Source organism: Petaurus breviceps, unplaced genomic scaffold (assembly GCF_028583685.1).
Source record: "Petaurus breviceps papuanus isolate PSGF00001 unplaced genomic scaffold, PetGlider_PUasm1.0 186, whole genome shotgun sequence".
Lineage (NCBI taxonomy): Eukaryota > Metazoa > Chordata > Mammalia > Diprotodontia > Petauridae > Petaurus > Petaurus breviceps.
In genome coordinates this window covers 58985211-59004872 of record NW_027185798.1, presented here as the reverse complement: position 1 = coordinate 59004872, position 19662 = coordinate 58985211, and the positions used below count along the sequence as shown (strand labels likewise).

The 19662-nt window shown below is 35.7% G+C and overlaps 1 protein-coding gene across 1 annotated transcript in view; it reads left to right on the top strand.

Moving 5' to 3' along the window:
* SLC35A3 (solute carrier family 35 member A3) overlaps nt 1–19662 on the top strand; it is a 70036-nt gene that overhangs the window by 10109 nt on the left and 40265 nt on the right. Inside the window, exon 2 of the mRNA XM_069090539.1 lies at nt 6377–6581. Coding sequence (XP_068946640.1) covers nt 6395–6581 — 187 coding nt within the window. The 5' untranslated portion in view covers nt 6377–6394. The remainder of the gene's footprint in view (nt 1–6376; nt 6582–19662) is intronic.

Genomic DNA, 19662 nt, shown 5'->3' with positions numbered 1-19662 from the left:
CTTCCCCCTACCACTGCAACTTGGAATCTTCTCTGCTACCATAGAGTCTTTAGGAGTTTCCTAGAATAACTGTGACTTGCCCACTGTCACATACACAGTATGTGTCAGAGGCAGGACTTAAATCTGGATCTTTCTGACTTTGAGGCCAGCTCTCTATCCAGTGTATTATGCTATTTCTCAAATAAACTAGTATAGAGAAATTTAACCTGCCTTTACCTTTGAGAATGTTAGTTAAACTCCTAGAAAACTGATAGCTTTCTTTAGTTGAGTTATTTGGACAAACTGAGACAATATATGTGAGAATGCTAAGGGGTTTTCAAATTAAAGCCCTCTATAGTGCATCAGATATAGTGCATCATTCTGTTCTGTATCTATATTCTGAAATGATATTCCTGGTTTTCTCTTACTGAGATAAGACTGTCATATACAAAGGAGGGAAAAATATTTAATAGAATCCAGCCCTGCATTTTCAGGGTGTGTTCCACATTTACCTAGCAATACAATAGCTATACCAATATCAGATTAATCTATTGCTTTGACTACTTCTTTCTTTAAAGTGTGGAAAGATATTGTGCTCTGTAATCAACAGGTAAATAAATGCACAGCACTTTACAAAGTTAGAAGATGATGAAGTTTCACAAAATATTTAATTATTTATTAAAAAGGATTTAATTGTAGGTTCCTTGCAACATTAATGCAAGCAGATACAATCAGCATATTCTCTTAATATTCTAGGGCAACTAATTTATCACCTTCTAGTGACGAAGTTGACCAACATTTTCAAAATAGATTGGTTTCTTCAGGGTTGTAAAACTTTTCATTATTTAGACTTAGAGATGAATTCTGTGTGAAAGCCATGGTATTATGAAGGTTTATGGTTTCAATAAACATTTATCACCAGAATAAATTGACAGCTTTATCAGTTCAGAAAAATCGTGCCATGGCCATGTGTGATCCCTCCCACACTGCTAGTGTGGTAACCTGTAGACCTTATAAGCCTGTATGTATGAGGGAAATCTTACTATGCTTATTTAATTACGTTGTTTTCCTTCTTGGAAATGCCCTCTGTTTGACTGGCAAAGGAAACATTGGTGTGAGCTTTTGAACTATCTTAAGTAGATACTGATGTTCATCAACAATTGGCCTCAAACCTGCTTCAGTATTTAGGGGCACCCTGTTTGCTACTTCCCATTTTAATTGTGCTTTGAGATTTATGAAGCGCTTAGAACAACAACCTGGTAAGTTAGGTTGTGTGCTGTTATTAGCTGTATAGTATTATTAGGGCAACTAGGTGGTGCAGTGGATAGAGTGCCAGGCCTGGAGTCAGGAAGACTCAGTTTCCTGAGTTCAAATCTGGTTTCAGACACTTAACTGACTGTGTGACCATTGGGCAATCACTTAACTCTGTTTGCCTCAATGCCTCACCTGTAAAATGAGCTGGAGAAGAAAATGGCAAACCACTCCAGTATCTCTGCCAAGAAAACCCCAAACGGGATCATGGAGATTTGAACACAACTGAAAAATAACAATTAGTATTATTATTTTCATTTTACAGATGAAACAACAGGATCAAAAAACTTAAGTGATTCAAAGTCACATAGCTACTAATGATTAGAGCTAGATTTCCAAACTATAGATTTTCAGTCTAACTTCAGTGTTCTTTACACTGCACCACAACTGCCTCATATAGAGTGCCAGATTTTGGTTGTTAGTTACCTAACTGTAGTTAGTTAAGTGATAGTACGGCAACAAGGCTTATAATTTGATAAGGCTTTGTGAAAGAAGATGAAGAAAAACAATGGAAATAATTTCGTTTTGTAAAAGGCACTAAAAATATGATCATAATACCTTTCACAGCTTTGGTCTCAAGATTGGAATTTTAAAATACCATACCTATTTTCCATCTAGAGGAAGTACTTAAAATTTTATTTCCTTCATCTGATTGTAGAAAAAGAAAAGCTACGGCCTTTGAAATAGCAAGTTACTGATTGACAGTACAGGTTAGATAAGTAGATCCTGGAATGTTTTCTTAGGCAAACAGACACCTGATACTTTTGAGAAGGAAAAGGAAGGAGAAATAAGGGAAAGCTGTTTGACATAGAATGCATTTAGCAACTAAAATGGGTGGACTGTTTTAATGTAGCCATTAAAAAAGAGTTATTAGTAAAGCAGGGATTTTTCCCAGGAACAAGGACTGAAGGAATTTAATAGAGGCCAAAATCCCTTGTTCTCATGGTAACTGAATGGGTTATACTAACCACTATTAACAAGTATTTTTATTTGTGTAAAAATTGATTGAGATTTTTTAATTTTCTGTATTACTTTTTGGAAAGGATTACTCAAGTTCAAATGTTCCCTTATTGCTAGATTTTTGAGATACTTTATCTGCTTTTGAGACATTTAATGTCAGATTTGCAGCATATCTGTTAGAAGTCAAGCTATTTGCTTGTGATTAACTTTGTATCTTAATAATTTAGCAGCAAAAAGATTACAGTTCTTTAAATTCATAATATTGTGAAGTGAATCATGGAAGATAATGGGGTGAAAATTACAACTGGAAGCAATATTTCTGTATGTATTAACATTTTCTATTCATTTCATCGGGAAAACATTTTGGGATTTATATTTTGAGCTGTTTCACACCTCTAACTAAAATATCAACTTTAATTTTGAAGATGATGTTTTTGATGTGTTTATGTTGTACATATTTAGAACACAAATATCAGAGATAGTTTATAGTAAATAGAAACTTGATACTTATTAAAAATTAGTTGTCATAGAAGATGTATTAGCATCTTTTTGAATTTATAGCTTCATATACTTTTCTCATAGTCTAAAGCTGTTTTTTTTCTTTCCTGTTTATATCTGTAGGGAACTCTTTGTGAGACAACTTCCTCTACCAATGCAGATGGGTCATCCTGGTTTTTTTTGTTTTTTTTTTTAATAGCTTTAGAGAGTTGCCTAAGTTTCTGAGAAGCTAAGTGATTTGCCCAGGATCATACAGTCTGTATGTATCAGATATAGGACTTGACCCAGATTGTCATGAGCCCTGCTATCTCTGTCATGCCACATTACCTCTTTCTGTCTCTAATAGATTTTTAAAGTGCTAACATAAATTATTCAAAAAGAAATAATGTACATTTCAAACTTAGAATTTATGTAGTCTTGTGCTACCATTTAAAATGAGATTTCTCAAATAGCCAAATTATTGTAATTCTAGAGCTGAAAGAGATCAAAGAGGTTCATTCAGTTTTAAATTTTTCAATTTTTCTTGATGTTAGAATTAAAAAAAAAACTTAAGTTGTTTATAATAAAATATTTAAAGGAAGTTGTTTTTAGGAGAAGGTAGAAAACGTTTTGACTACATGTATTACTGTGTGTGATTAGATCTAAGTACCAAAGGTTGAAAGAATCCTTGTTTGATGGATGTGTGGAGGTATTGAGCCTTTCTCTACCAAAGAAGACAAAAGTGACTTTGGGAACTTGAATATCTCTCACAATGGGCAGGGAGATGCCCTCTGCCCTTGTTACCTTTAATAGCCCAATAAATTTCAGTTTCCCACTGGGATTAGAAGGAATCTTCTAATAGTCTCCTTTCCTTAAACAAGGTTTAGTAGATTTAGTGACTAAGGTCCTTTTAACTAGACAGACTTTTTTCAACAAATATCTATTTCCAAGGTTCCTGGGTGGACGTACTTTTTAATGAAATAAAGAATAGTTTAAAGAGCAGATGGAAGGTTAGAAAGATGAAAGACCAGGAATGGCAATAAGAGCAGAAATTAAGCTGAGAATAAAGAAAGGCATTGAAGGTAGAAAATTAAATTCAGTGTCGTAAGTCTGGAAGGAAATTATAGGAATTCCACTGTAGATACTTTTGTGGTTCCATTTTTCTTTTTTATCAGCATGGGTACTTCCTCCACTGATTCAGATTGAAAACTCTTTAGATCTCTTATCTGTGAGATTCTTGTCCATGTTTTCCAACAATTCTCCACAGATGATCTTTTGAACAAGCTGAAGGTCTTCTTTAAATGTTTCTAGGGTATAACAGTGTACCACTTGGGCCATTCTTTTGTGTCTCATTCATGCTGCAGTGACTAACCCAGCCTTTTGGGGGTTTTTTGCTATCATTCATATTTTCATCAGTATCTTAGGCTTATTCTCATGTGGAAGTTATTGAGAGTATGATACCAGGCATCTTTTCTTTGCTGTTTGTATTATTTGTAATTTTAATTTCAAGATTATAATGCATGATTTGCAACCATATAGCATCACCAAGAGAATATTGATGCTAAAAATAAAAATGTAGGTGCTTTTGTAGTAGTGAGTAGTTTGAGATCACTGAAAGTACTATGTGCTTTCTACAACTCAGTCTTTTCTTCTTATTTAACTCTGGGTCCCGTTTATAGAATGAATTCATATATGAAGGAGTTCCCATTCAAGTATGGATGACTTTTGAGGTCCATCTAGCCTTTGAGAATGTATGGAGACTGTGCTGAATTGCTTATCACATGACATGCCATTATTTAGATAATAATGTATTTTTATATACTTTTTTTTTTCATTTGGTTGGTTAGACATTTTTATTTGAAAATGAGATGACCAGTTTTTCAAACCTCTGGTGAGCCTCTTTCCTTTTCCTTCTGAGGCCCTGGTAGTATACAGCATGTAAAATTATTCTTTACATAAATTATTACTTAGCATGAGTAAATGACTGTTTGGTAACTTTTAGCATATTAAGTAGCCAGTAAGATCCTTTAAAAACAGGGATTATGTATTCTTAGATAGATTTTTTTTATACTTTAAAGGCTTGATAAGGACTATCTTATAAAACTTAATGTGTCTATCAGAAATGGCCTGCATTAATTTAACTGTGAAGTGATAGCAAAAATGGAAGGAAAAGAGAAAATAAATAAACACAAGTTCGGTGGGGGGAATGCACCTTGATTTAGGGTCTGACCTTATTTATTTAGTTAGGTGTTTTTTTTGTTTTGTTTTGTTCTTTGCTTTTTGGAGGGCATTTGGGGTTAAATGACTTGTCCAAGGTCACAGGGTAGTTTTGGTGTTGTGTCTGAGGTCAGATTTGAACTTAGGACCTCCTGACTCCAGGGCCGGTGCTCTATTCACTGCACCACCTACCTGCCCTGACCTTTTTTATTAAAAAAAAAAATGGAATAACCATGATTGTAAGTGCATTGTGTTCTCAGGTGTACTTTAGAAAAATTAAATTCTTTGAACAGATTTGAAATCAGTATTTGACATTTTCCAGGAGATTTAGATGCCTGTGCCAAAAGTAGGTTTCTGGCACCTACTTCTCTTATGTTACTCTAACACAGGAAGTACAGGCCCAGATTTTTTTCTGGCCTTTTATAAAGCTTACTTCTAGGACTGCTTAACTGGTAGCCTGACATAGTTGAAACAGTATTGGACTAGAAGGTCCAAGTTCTAGGTCTTTCTCTTTCAGTAACTGTCTTTTGGCTTTGGTAAATTCATTTACCATCTTTTTACATTAGTTTGTTTATGTGTAGAAGGATGTGTGTAAGGTTCCTTCCAGGTCTAAAATGATATAATCCTGTCTTTCCGTGTAAAGACTCTGGTCTTTACTCGGTAGAGCTTTGAAACATGGCTTGAGCATAAACAGGAGTGTTTGGTTTCCTACAATGCGCCAGTTGCCTGGTACAAGAAACATTCAATACTTACTTTTTCCTCTATATTATGAAGTTTCATTAAGTTATTTTTTTCATTGATTCATATAGACTTTTCATTAACAGAAAAATATTTACTATTTACATGTTTGTGGGGCAAAGCAAGTTGAACAGATAGCTGTGCTTTTTATCCCATGAGTGTGGTAGTGAAAACAATCTGGTTTGAAAAATTTTTAAAAATTGTCAGTAGAAGTATATGTTAGTATTTAATTTCATACAGCAGTGATTCCCCTCCTTTATCCGCAGTAACATGCTTTACACACATGCTCCACACCAGTTGGCACAGATTTAGGGCTAAGAATTGGGTGGATGTGTTGTGAAATAAACTTTTGTATAGAATATACTTAATATGACTAGTAATAACAAAGAAGGTAAAAAACAGAAAGGTGAGTATACATAATAGTAAAAGAATTTGTGGTTTAGAAAAAGTCTAAGTAAGATTCTGTTAATCCAGTGAGACAAGTTGGAATTTAATAGAAACAAAAAGCATGTAACTAGAGCATCTTTGTTACTATTCTGTATGGTAGAGGAGCCAGAAGCATAGTAAGCTTGGTTAAAAAAAAGCAGTGCCATACATAATGTACTCATTTTTTTTTTATTAGTTTTTAATGTATTTGTTTCTGTCCTTTACATTTTGGCTAATCATTTGCTGTTTTCTGCTTTTATTTTTTCAGGCACCTGAAGAAAAGGCAATGTCTACCAATTTAAAGTACCTTTCTTTGGGAATCCTGGTTTTTCAGACTACCAGCTTGGTTCTTACTATGCGTTATTCTAGGACTTTGAAAGAAGATGGGCCTCGTTATTTGTCATCTACTGCAGTTGTCATTGCTGAACTTTTGAAAATCATTGCCTGCATTTTATTGGTCTACAAAGATAGCAGTAGGTATCTGGTTTTGAGCTTAAGGACAACAGCGAGTTTATAGAAGTTGTTATTGAAGTTGTTTAAGAATTATAAATGATGCTCCTATTTTTATTTTTCACAAGTTTATTATATAGGTCTGTTCTGTTGCAGTAGTTTCTTAGTGCCTTAATTTTTTTTTTTTTTGCTTTTTAGTATTTTTAATTTTATGAGAGCAGTTTTCTCTTAAGTATAATAAGGTTTTTCTGTCAAATTCAATTAAATTCAACTTTTACTGCATTCTGTGTGTAACACACTGTTCTAAACATTGAATTAAATGCAAAGTCTAGATAAGACTTGGCCATGTCCTCTCAGGGAGGATATAAGATATACAGAAATAACAATTATCTTGTTTGAGTCTAAGCCCCTCAAGGCAGGTGACTATCTTGTCTAAAATTTGTCAGCACCGACCGTAATGTTCTTCATAAATAAAGTTTTATATATGTTTCTTATTTTGTTGAATGTGAAATTGTTCATGATGAATACATGAGAGAGATAAACAAAATGCTATGTCATTACAAATTGGAAAGATCATAAAGAATTTCCTAGAAGAGGTGGCATTTGATTTTTGCTTTAAAGGATGGGTAGGAATTCAATGGGGTGTGTTTGGATAGGAAGCAACAGTCTAGGCACAAGAAGGAGCATGACTAAAGCCATGGTAATGAGTCATTTGATTTATAAGAAAGATAGCTTGTATAGTGGATAGAGTACTAGACTTGGAGTCAGGATGACCTAGGTTTGGATCCTATTTCAGACACTTTTTTGCTGTGTGATCATGGGCAAGTCACATAGCTTCTCTGGGCCTCAGTTTCCTTAACTGAAAAAATGAGGATGTTAGACTCAATGATCTTTAGACTCAAGGCCCTTTCTAACTTTAAATTTGTGATTCTATGAAATAAGGAACTACATGGGGAGTAGTCCAGTTTGGCTGGAGTATCATATACACCAATGAAAATAGTTTGAGATAAGACTGGAAAGATCAGGCTTGGTACAAGATTGGGGAAGACATTGGTGTAAGCCAAGGAGTTTTAAGTCTACTCAGAAGTCATTAAAAAACCATGGAAAGGCTTACAGTAGAAGTAAGTCTAGGCAGTGTAGACTATATATATATATATATATTTATCTATAGTGGGTAGATCACAGTTTTGGAGTCAAGATATCTAGATCTCTTGGGATCTTGACTTTCTACATTTGTCATTAAGTGTGTCCTTGGGTAAGTCACTTAACCTCTGAACAATTCCATTTCCTCATAAATAAAATTTACACGATTCTTTATGGCTTACTAAGTGCTCACAAAGTTGTAAGAAAACAATTTAAAGTGATAGGAAAAATTTTAGTTGTGTCAGTTATCATTGTTACACAAAAGGAGAATGCCTGGGAATGTTGTTATTATGTGCCAGGCCTGATTTAGGTCCTGGATTAGAGCAGGATTGAAATTCAATAGGATACTTGTTAAACATAAAGTATTTAATAAATAGAAGTTTTCTGAATCATAAAAGTGATTAATAAGGATATAGCATTGATTCAGGCAAATGAGGGGGCTCCCTTTTGCCTCTGCATCTGTCATTGTGGCAATGCATGATCCGAGATATGTGATAACTGCCATTGCAGTGGGTATTATACCATGTTTGAGAAGCCCTAACTGCTCAAGACTGAGTTTTTATACTTCAGGAAGTCATGCCAGTTGACTAGTTCAAATCCTAGTCCTTTGGGCCAATCCTGTCTAATGCCAAAGACCTCCTCCTTGCTGCTTTAAAGAGGAATGAGCCCTGGCTACATAAAATAAATAAATGTGCTTCACTACGTTGTACCTGTACCCTTGGTGACAAGGTTCCACAGGTCCTCTTAAGTAATCTTCTGCAGTGGTCCTCTGGCTGCTAATAGAGAGTATGTGATCACAAGGCCAGTAGGCCTTGAGAGGCAGGCAAGCCTTGAAAAGAGTTATTTCTGCCCATGAGTTTAGTATGCCATCAACTGCTCCATGCCACCTTTTGCACATATTGTTGTGTTTAATGTTTGAATTGTTCAATGAATGCTTTTTGTACTACTATAATGAGTGTAAACAAATAGAACTGTGGCTCAGGGGCTTTTGAGGTATCTAGGGATTTTGGGAAAGGTGCTGTTTACAGATTTCTATTATAGATTTAATCTAGATTAAATTAGAAGTTCCTTGTTACCTGCTTGGAGAGCACTTATAAGGAAGATGGGAAAGCAACAGGCAGGAGGCATATTTAGGTTTCCCTTTTCCCATGTACCTTTTCTCCTTTTCCTACAGTTTGTTTGGGATATGGGAGAGTTGGGGGTGACCAGAGTACAGATTTCTTTGACTCCACGCTCTTGTGTTTTAGGGGCCTCTTGCCTGTCCTATCCAGGTGTCCAGGTCAGGGCCAGGTGAGAAGACCCTCAGATTTGCCTAGCTATCTTATTTGGGGTAAGAGTCTGGGGTGTGATAGGTGTTTTTTTTTTCCATTCAATTTTGGCACAAAGAAGTTAGGAGAAAGAATCAAGATAATCTTTTTAGTAATCTCCCCTCCCCTTTTTTTTCCCACCAGGCAGATCATAATTTCCTTGCTTACCTTCTGTGCCCTTTTTGGTTTTACAAGGGATTCTTTTCTGCTTTACTTTTCTTTTAGGGGCTCCTATCTTATTTATTTATTTATTGCTTTTTGGAGGGGGGAAGGCAGGGCAATTGGGGTTAAGTGACTTGCCCAAGATCACACGGCTAGAAAGTGTGATCAAATGTCTGAGACTGGATTTGAACTCAGGGCCTCCTGACTCCAGGGCCAGTGCTCTGTTCACTGTGCCACCTAGTCGCCGCTGGGGACTCCTATCTAGAGCCTCTTCAACCTTCAAAATGTAGCTCCTAAAGCCCCTAAAACCAAAACCCACTAAACAAATCAGTGTTGTAGTTTTACCAAAAGATGTAACTGCAAATATATCAAAATAAAATGAAAATAGGGAGGTTTTTTTCAAAGATGAAACATAATATATTGTCTTTTTAAAAAAATTTTTAAATTAATTTATTTTTATTTTTCAGCATTCAGTTCCATAAAACTTTTGAGTTTCAGATTTTTTTCTACCTCCCTCCCTTGCCTTCTCCCCACCTCAAGACGACATGCAATCTGATATAAGCTCTACTTACATACATTCATATGAAACATTAATTAATCATGACATAAAGAAGAATTTGAACTAATGGAAGGAACCATGAGAAACAAGAAACGAAACAACAAAAGAAAAGGAGAGCAAATGCTATACTTACATCTGCAGTCAGACTCCAAAGTTCTTTCTCTGGATGGGGATAGTATTGTCCATCATGAGTCTTTTGGAATTGTCTTAGCTCCTTGCATTACTGAGAAGAGCAAAGTCTATGGAAGTCAGTCATTGCACAATGTGGCTATTATTATTGTGTACCATGTCATTGCATATAAGTCTTTGCAGGTTTTTCTGAAGTCTGTCTGCTTCTTCTTTCGTATAGCATAATAGTATTCCATTATATTTATATACCACAACTTGTTCAGTCATTCCCCAATTGATGGATATCACCTCAATTTTCAATTCTTTGCCACCACAAAAAGAGCTGCTATAAATATTTTTTGTACATGTGGGTCCTTTTTTGTTTTTATGATCTCTTTGGGATACAGCCCTAGAAATGGTATTGTTGGGTCAAAGGGTATGCTTTTTTTCCATACATAAAATTTTATTTTTTTCCAATTACATGTAAAGTAAATTTTCAACATTAGCTTTTTTCTTTTTTTTTCCCTCCCATTTTATTAAATTATTTATTTTTAGTTTTCTGTATTCATTTCTATAAATTTTAAATTCTTACACTCCCTCCCCAAGACAACTTGCAATCTGATATGGGCTCTACATATACATTCCTATCAAACACATTTTCACATTAGTCATACTGAATAGAAGAATTATAACAAATGGGAAAAATCATGAGAAAGAAAAAAAGAAAATAATCTGCTTCGCTCTGTATTCTGATTCCATTGTTCTTTTTCTGGACGTGGCTGTCATTTTCACTGAGAAGGGCTAAGTCTATCAAAATCAGTCCCCGAACACTGTGTCTGTTATTGTGTACAGTGTTCTTCTGCTTATCTCCTCACTCAGCATCAGTTCATATAAGTCTTTCCAGGTTTTCCTGAAGTCCGTCAGTTCATCATTTCTTATAGCACAATAGTATGCCATTACATTTATATACCACAGTTTGTTTAGCCATTCCCCAATTGAGGGGCATCCCCTTGATTTCCATTTCTTGGACACCACAGAGAGAGTTGCTATAAATACTTTTGTACATGTGAGTCATTTTCCCATTTTTATGATCTCTTTGGGATACAACCCTAGAAGTGATATGACTGGGTCAAAGGGTATACACATTTTTAAAGCCCTTTGGGTATAGTTCTAAATTGTTCTCCAGAATGGTAGGATCAACTCACAGCTCCACCAACAATGAATTAGCGTTCCAACATTCCTACATCCTCTCCAACATTTATCATTCTCCTGTTTTGCCACATTAGCCAGTCTGATAGGTGTGATGTGGTACCTCAGAGGTGTACAGATTTGCATTTCTCTAATCAATAATGATTTAGAGTATTTTTTCATATGACTATAGATAGCTTTAATTTCTTCCTGTGAAAAGTGCCTATTCATATTCTTTGACCATTTATCAGTTGTTGAATGACATATTCTTTTCAAATCAACTCAGTTCTCTATATATTTTATAAATGAGGCTTTTATCAGAGACACTGACTGTAAAAATTGTTTTCTAGCTTTCTCTTTTCTTCTAATCTTGGTTGTATTAGCTTTGTGCAAACACTTTTCACTTTAATCAAAATTATCCATTTTGCATTTCATAATTTTCTCTGTTCTTTGTTTGGTCATAAATTCTTCACTTCTCCATAGATCTGACAGGTAAACTATTCCTTATTCTCCTAGTTTGCTTATAGTGTCAGTCTTTATATCTAAATCATTTATCCATTTTGACTTTATCTTGGTATATAGGGTATAAGATGTTGGTCTGTGCCTAGATTCTGCCATATTATTTTTTTTTTTTCATTTTTCAAATGCTTTATTTACTGCTGATTTACATCATTCATTTCCACCAGATTTTGAATTACAAATTTTCTCCCCATTTTTCCCCTACCCACCCCACCAAAATAGCCATCCCTCAGGATATCCCCTCCTCCAATCTGCTCTCTCCCATATCTTCTCCCATACCCCCCTTAGACTTTTCCAGTAGGGCATGGTGGATCTCTATGCCCCAGTGCCTGTATATCTTATTTCCCAATTACATGTAAAATATATATATATATATATATATATTTTAAACATTTGATTTTAAAACTTTGAGTTCCAGATTCATTCTCTTCCTCCCTTGTAAGCCACCCTTACTGGGAAGATAAGCAATTCAGTATAGGTTGTACATGTGTAGCTAATGCAAAACATTACCATAGTAGATATATTGTAAAAGACTGACTATATTTCCCTTCCTCTTATTCCACCTTCCACTTGTTCTGTTCTCTACTTTGATCCTGTCCCTTTTCAAAAGTGGGTGCTACCAACTTCCCTCCCCCCAAGCCTGTCCTCCCTTCCATCATCCCCCCTCTCATCCCCTTTCCCCCTACTGTCCTGTAGGGTGAGATACCCTATTTAGTGTGTATGTCGTTCCCTCTCTGAGCCAAATTCAGTGAGAATAAGGTTGACCCATTCCCTTTTGCCTTCCTGTTCTTCCCCTCCATTGTAACCATTTTCCCTTGCTTCTGTATGAGATAGTTTACCCCATTCTGTCTCTCCCCATCTCCTCTCATTATATTCCTCACTCACCTCTTAATTTCACTTTTTAAGTATCATCCCTTCCTATTAAATTGGTCCTGTGCCCTCTATCTGTGTATACCTATAAACGTATATACACACATTCATATATGTATTCATATACCTGTATACTCTCTGATATAGACACACACACACACACATATATAGTTCTATTCCCTTCAACTATTTTCATACTGAGAAAAGTTTCATCAATTACAATTATCTTTTTTCCATGTAGGAATGTTAATAGTTCAACTTTGATAAGTTCCTTATGATTTCTTTTCCCTGTTTACCGTCTCATGCTTCTCTTGCTTCTTGTATCTGAATGTCAGATTTTCTATTCAACTCTGGTTTTTTCATCAAGAATGCTTGAAAGTCCTCTATTCCACTGAATGACCATATTTTTCCCTGAAACATGATACTCAGTTTTGCTGGGTAGGTGATTCTTGGTTTTAGTCACAGTTCCTTTGCCCTCAGGAATATCATATTCCAGGCCCTTCGATCCCTCAGTGTAGAAACTGCCAGATCCTGAGTTATCCTGATTGTGTTTCCATAATATTAAAATTTTCTTCCTGACTGCTTGTAATATTCTCTCCTTGATCTGGGAATTCTGGAACCTGGCTATAATATTCCTAATAGTTTTCTTTTGGAGATCTTTTTCAAGGGATGATCGGTGGATTCTTTCAACCTCTATTTTGCCCTCTGGTTCTAAAACATCAGGGCAGTTTTCCTTGAGAATTTCTTGGAGGATGATTTCTAGGTGCTTTTTTTGATCATGAGTCCAATAATTTTTAAAATATCTCTCCTGTATCTATTTTCCAGGTCAGTGGTTTTTCCCATGAGATATTTCACATTGCCTTCTATTCTTTCTTTTGTTTGGATCTTGATTTCTCATAAAGTCATTAGCTTCCATTTTCTCCAGTCTAATTCTGAAGGAATGATTCTCCTCATTGAGCTTTTGAGATTCTTTTTCCATCTGGCAAATTCAGCTTTTTAGGGCATTCTTCTCCTCATTGCCTTTTTGAGCCTCTTTTGTCATTTGAATTAGTCTATTTTTTAAGGTGTTATTTTCCTCTGTCAGGCTATTGACTCACATTTTGTAATTTTTCTTGCATCATTCTCATTTCTCTTCCCAATTTTTCCTCCACTTCTCTTATCTGCTTCTTAAGGTCCTCTATGGCCTGTAACCAGCTCATATTTTTCTTGGAAGCTTTTGGTGCAGGAGTTCTGACTTCACTGTCTTCCTCCTGTTCCATGCTTTGATCCTTTTTGTCCCCAAAATAGGAGTCTAATGTTGGATTGCTTTGCTTGGTTTGCTTCCTTTTCCTGGTCATGTTGCCACTCAGTTACTTGACTTTTGGGCTTTTTGCTGCAGTAGGACTCTGCCACCAGACAGGGGAGCTTCGTTACAAACACTGGGTTTTCTCAGCTGCTGGAGGTATCAGTTGGGTGCCCACTTTGAAGCCTCCACACGCTCTGGCAAGCAGATCTCACACCCCAGGACTTCCACCCTAGACCGCAATCCAGATCCAAGCAGGTTAAAGCAAGAGAGATTACCCCTTAGACTGGTTGCTTGGTCCCCCTACACTCTGCAGGCCAGGAACTGAAGCTGCCACTTGGCAGCGGCTACACTGCAGCTCTCAGTGGCTTCTTGCCCCAGGGGCAAAAGCCATGCACTCCCAACTACTGGGGGCTGGGCTGAGCTGGCCTATTCCTGCTGGACTGTCCTCAGCAGGAGGTTAGCTTCTCTGTGTCATTTTGTGGGTTCTGTAGCTCCAAAGTTTGTTTAGAGGCCTCTTTTACATTAATTGGATGTGGTGGGAGCTGGAGCCATGCCATGTGGTGGTCCTGTTTCTACTCCACCACCTTGACTCCACCCAAATGTCTTCATTTCTCCTGCCATATTATTTTAACAGTTTTCCCAGCAGTGCGTTTTTATCCTAGAAGTTACAGTCTTTGGATTTATCACATAGTAGATTACTATAGTCATTGACTGTTGTGTCTTGCATACCTAACCTATTCCACTGATCCACCACTCTGTCTCTTAGTATCAAGTAGTTTTGATGATTGTTACTTTATAGTACATTTTAAGATCTTGTTATAGCTAGGCCACCTTGAGAGATTGTATCTTGTTAGGGCACTAAGGTAGACTTCGTGAGGAAGTGGTATTTAAGCCAAGACCTTGAAAGATGGGTCACATTTCATTTGGTATAGCTAGGGATTGACAGTCTAAAGCAGAGAATATCAGCATGAGCAAAGTCATAAAGGTGGGAAAATGTGGGATAGATTTAAATAGTGGTGATAATAAGACTTGGAATTGAATTCAGCAAAGTTATTTAATTTTTTGTTTATTTACTCTTATTTTACAACATTCAGTTCCACGGTGCCTAGAGTTTCAAATTTTTTCCCCTTCACTCTCCTTCCCCCTCCCCATCATGGCGGCATGCACTCAAATATAGTATCTACAAATATCTTCACATTAATCATTAGTAAGGTTGTAAAGAAGGATTATAACTGATGGAATGATCAGTTCAAATGATCAAAATGATTATAACTGATGGAATGATCAGGGAAAGAGGAAACAAAACAAAAGAAGAAAAAGAAAGAGAGCAAGTAGTTTATTTCAATCTGCATTCAGACTCCACATCTCTTTCTCTGAATGTGGGCATCTCTTTCGATCATGAGTCTTTTGGAGTTGTCTTACACCTTACATTGCTGAGAGGAGCCCAGTCTATTGAAGTTAGTCGTCACATGTGCATTGTGTCTGTGATTGTGTAGAGATTTCTTCTGGTTCTGCTTTTCTCGCTCAGCATCAATTTATATAAGTCTCTCCAGGTTATTATGAAGTCTGTCTGTTCCTCATTTCTCCTAGCAAAGGAATATTCCATTACATTCATATACCACAACTTGTTCAGCCATTCCCCAGTTGATGGTTATCCTTTTGATTTCCAGTTCTTTGCCACCACAAAAAGAGCTGCTATAAATATTTTTGTACCATACGGGTCCCCCACTGACTTCTCTGATCTCTTTGGGATTTAACCCTAGGAGAGATATTGCTGGATTCAAAAGGTATGTACTTATTTATAGCCCTTTGGACATAGTTCCAGATTTCTCTCCACAATGGCTGGATCAGTTCACAACTCCACCAACAATGCATTAGTGTTCCAGTTTTTCCACATCCTCTCCAGCATTTATCATTTTCCTGTTTTGTCATTTTAGTCAATCTGGCAGTGAGATGTAGTATCTAAGAGTTGTTTTGATTTGAATTTCTCTAATCACTAGTGATTTAGAACATTTTTTCATATGGTTATAGATATCTTTAATTTCATCTTCTGAGATCTGCCTGTTCATATCTTTTGAATTATTTAATTATTTTTAATTATTATTTTATCAATTGGGCAGTGGCTTCTATTTGTATAGATTTGACTCAATTTTTTGTATATTTTGGAAATGAGGCCTTTATCAGAGACATTGGTTGTAAAAATTCCTTCTCAATTTTCCACTTCCCTCTTAATCTTGGTGACATTGGCTTTATTTGTACAGAAGCTTTGCAATTTAATGTAATCAAAATTATCCATTTTGTATTTTATAATACTCTAACTCTTGTTTTGTCATAAAGTCTTTCCCTCTCCATAAATCTGATAGGTAAACTATCCCTTACTCTCCCAGATTGCTTACAGTATCATGCACCCATTTCGATTTTATTTTGGTGTATGGTGTTAGATATTGATCTATGCCCAATTTCTGCCATACTGTGTTCCAGTTTTCCCAGCAGTTTCTGTCAGATAGGGTGTTCTTATTCCAAAAACTGGGGTCTTTGGGTTTTAACAGTAGATTACTATAGTCATTGACTGCTGAGTCTCATGTGCCCAATCTATTCCATTGTCCATTACTCTATTCCTCAGCCAATACCAAGTAGTTTCCATGACTGCTGCTTTGTAATACAGATTAAAATCTGGTATGGCTAGGCCACCTTCCCTAGCATTTCTTTTCATTAATTTCCTTGATATTCTGGACCTTTTGTTCTTCCAAATGAATTTTGCTACTATTTTTCTAGCTCTACAAAGTAATTTTTTGGTAGATTGATTGGTATGGAACTAAATATGCAATTAATGGGCGGCTAGGTGGCACAGTGAACAGAGTGCTGGCCCTGGAGTCAGGAGGACCTGGGTTTGGATCCTACCTCAGACACTTAATACACACGCACAAAAACCTAGCCGTGTCACCTTGGGCAAGTCACTTAACCCCAATTGCCCTCCAGAAAGCAAAAAAAAAATTTATGTAATTAAATTTAGGTAAAATTATCATTTTTATTATATTAGCTTGACCCAGCCATGAGCAATTGATGTTTTTCCAGTTAGTTAGATCTGACTTTGTGTGAAAAGTGTTTTGTAATTGTGTTCATATAAGTCCTGGGTTTGTTTTGGCAGGTAGATTCCCAAATATTTTAAAGTAACTTTACATGGGATTTCTCTATCTCTTGCTTTTGGATTTCGTTAGAGATATATAGGAATGCCAAGAACTTGTGTGGGTTTATTTTATATCCTGCAACTTTGCCAAATTTGTTTATTATCTCAAGTAGTTTTTTACTTGATTCTCTAGGATTCTCTAAGTATATCCTCATGTCATCTGCAAAGAGTGATAGCTTAGTCTCTTCTTTGCCTTACCTGATTCCTTTAATTTCTTTTTCTTCTCTTATTGCTACTGCAAACATTTCTAGTACCAAATTGATTAAGAGGGGTGATAGTGGACATCCTTGTTTCACCCCTGATCTTATTGGAAATGCTTCTAGCTTATCCCTATTACGTATAATACTTGCTGATGATTTTAGATAGATTATACTTATTATTTTAAGGAAGACTCCATTTATTCCTATACTTTCCAGTGTTTTTAATAGGAATGGGTGTTGTATTTTGTCAAAAGCCTTTTCTGCATCTATTGAGATAATCATATGGTTTCTACTAGTTTTGTTGTTGATGTGATCAGTTATACTGATAGTTTTCCTGATATTGAACCACCCTTGCATTTCTGGAATAAATCCTACCTGATCAAAGTGTATTATTCTGGTGAAGAGTTGCTGTAGTCTTTTTGCTAATATTTTGTTTAGAATTTTTGCATCTATATTCATAAGGGAAATTGGTCTGTAATTTTCTGTTTTGTCTCTTCCCAGTTTAGGTATCAGTACCATATTTGTGTCATAAAAAGAATTTAGTAGAACTCCTTCTTCTCCAATTTTCCCAAATAGTTTGCAAAGTATTGGAGTCAATTGTTAAATGTTTGGTTTAGAATTCACTAGTAAAGCCATCTGGCTCTGGAGACTTTTTCCTAGAGAGTTCATTAATGGCTTGTTTGATTTCTTTTTCTGAGATGGAGTTATTTAAGTAGTTTACTTACTCTTCAGTTAGTCTGGAAAACATATTTTTGTAAATATTCATTTCACTAAGATTATCAAATTTATGTGCCTGTAGTTTGGTAAAATAATTCCTAATTATTGTTTTAATTTCTTCATTGGAGGTAGATTCACCCTTTTCATTTTTTATACTCATAATTTGGTTTTCTTCTTTCTTTTTTTTTTATCATTTTGACTAAAGGTCTATCAATTTTATTGTTTTTTTTTTTCATAATACCAGCTCTTAGTTTTATTTATTAATTCAATAGTTTTCTTAAATTCAATTTTATTAATCTCTCCTTTGGTTTTCATTATTTATAATTTAGTATTTAATTGGGGATTTTCAATTTGTTCTTTTTCTAGCTTTTTCAGTTGCATGCCCAATTTATTGACCTCCATTTTCTCTATTTTATTTACATATGCATTCAGGGATATAAAACTTCCCCTAAGAATTAGCAAACATTTATTAAACATCTACTGTAGTGCCTGGTGCTGTGCTAAATGCTAGGGATGCAAAGACAAAAATAAGAGAGGCCCTCCCCTTAAGGATAATGTCTGTAATGTTCTTAACAAAACTTAAATGAGCTATATAAATGTCAGTTATAATTATTCTGCTGGAGGATATCCAAGGAAAAATAATTGCATGAATTATTTCAGGAGGAACAGGTTACTAACAATTGGAGGTTGAGGAAAGGCCTATAGGAGGTTAGCTCTTAAGCTGAATCTTGAAAGAACCAGAACATGAAGGAGAACATTCCTTACATGGAGTAAAGCCTGAGCAATTTCATTCATTTCAGCAAGCTTTTACTCAGTGCTTTCAATGGTGCAGGGACTGTTTTAGACCCTGACAATTCAAAGACAAAAAGAAGACTTTCAGGGGTGGCTAGGTGGCGCAATGAGTAAATCACCTGCCCCGGCATCAGGAGAACCTGAGTTCGGTTCCAGCCTCAGACACTTGTAACACCCACACACACACACAAAAAAAACTAGCTGTGTAACCTTGGGCAAGTTACTTAACCCCAATTGCCCTCTAAAAAAGCCAAAAAAAAAGAAAAATAAGACTTTCATTATACTAGAGACATGAAAATTGAAATGTTATGTGGATTTTAGGGAACTGCTGATAGGCTAGCTCGGCTTGAATATAAAATGCCTCAAGCTGACTAATATGAAATAGACATAGAAAATTAAACCAAAGCCCCATTGTTGAGGACTTTAAATTTTTGGAGAATAGAGTGCAGTGAAGGAATAATGGATAAAGCTAGAAAGGTAGGTTGGGGCTAAATTGTAAAGAACTTTGAATTCTAGTTAAGGAATTTAAGTTCTGATCATTAGTCAAGAAGGAATCATTGTAGATTTTTTTTATTATAATGGTGACATAATCAGAGCTGCTGTACTTTAGAAAGATTAATCTGACAGAGGGGACTATATAGAGAGATTTATAAAGTCAATTACGAGCAGCTCTCCTGAGGACTGCTGCTTTGAATAACTTTAAGAATCTAATCTCATAGTATAGTGAACTCTCTTTTTCCCTTCTTTTTTTCCTTTTTGGAGGGGGAAAGGCAGGGCAATTGGGGTTAAATGATTTGCCCAAGGTCTAGTAACTTAGTGAACTCTGTTCAGCAATAAACTAAGGCAAAACATTCAAGAAACTAAAGCACAATATTCACAACAATATAACATAGCAACTTATTACTAAGGTGGCCACATAGTCTTAAACAAAGCTCATCATTCAGTAAGTCAATTTCCTCAATCAATAGACAGTATCCAAATAAAGTCCTCATTTATCTTGACTGAGGTTGGCTTCCAATCATCCTTCAGCCAGTCATCCTTAAGGGGTAGCAGAAAGTATAAGCACC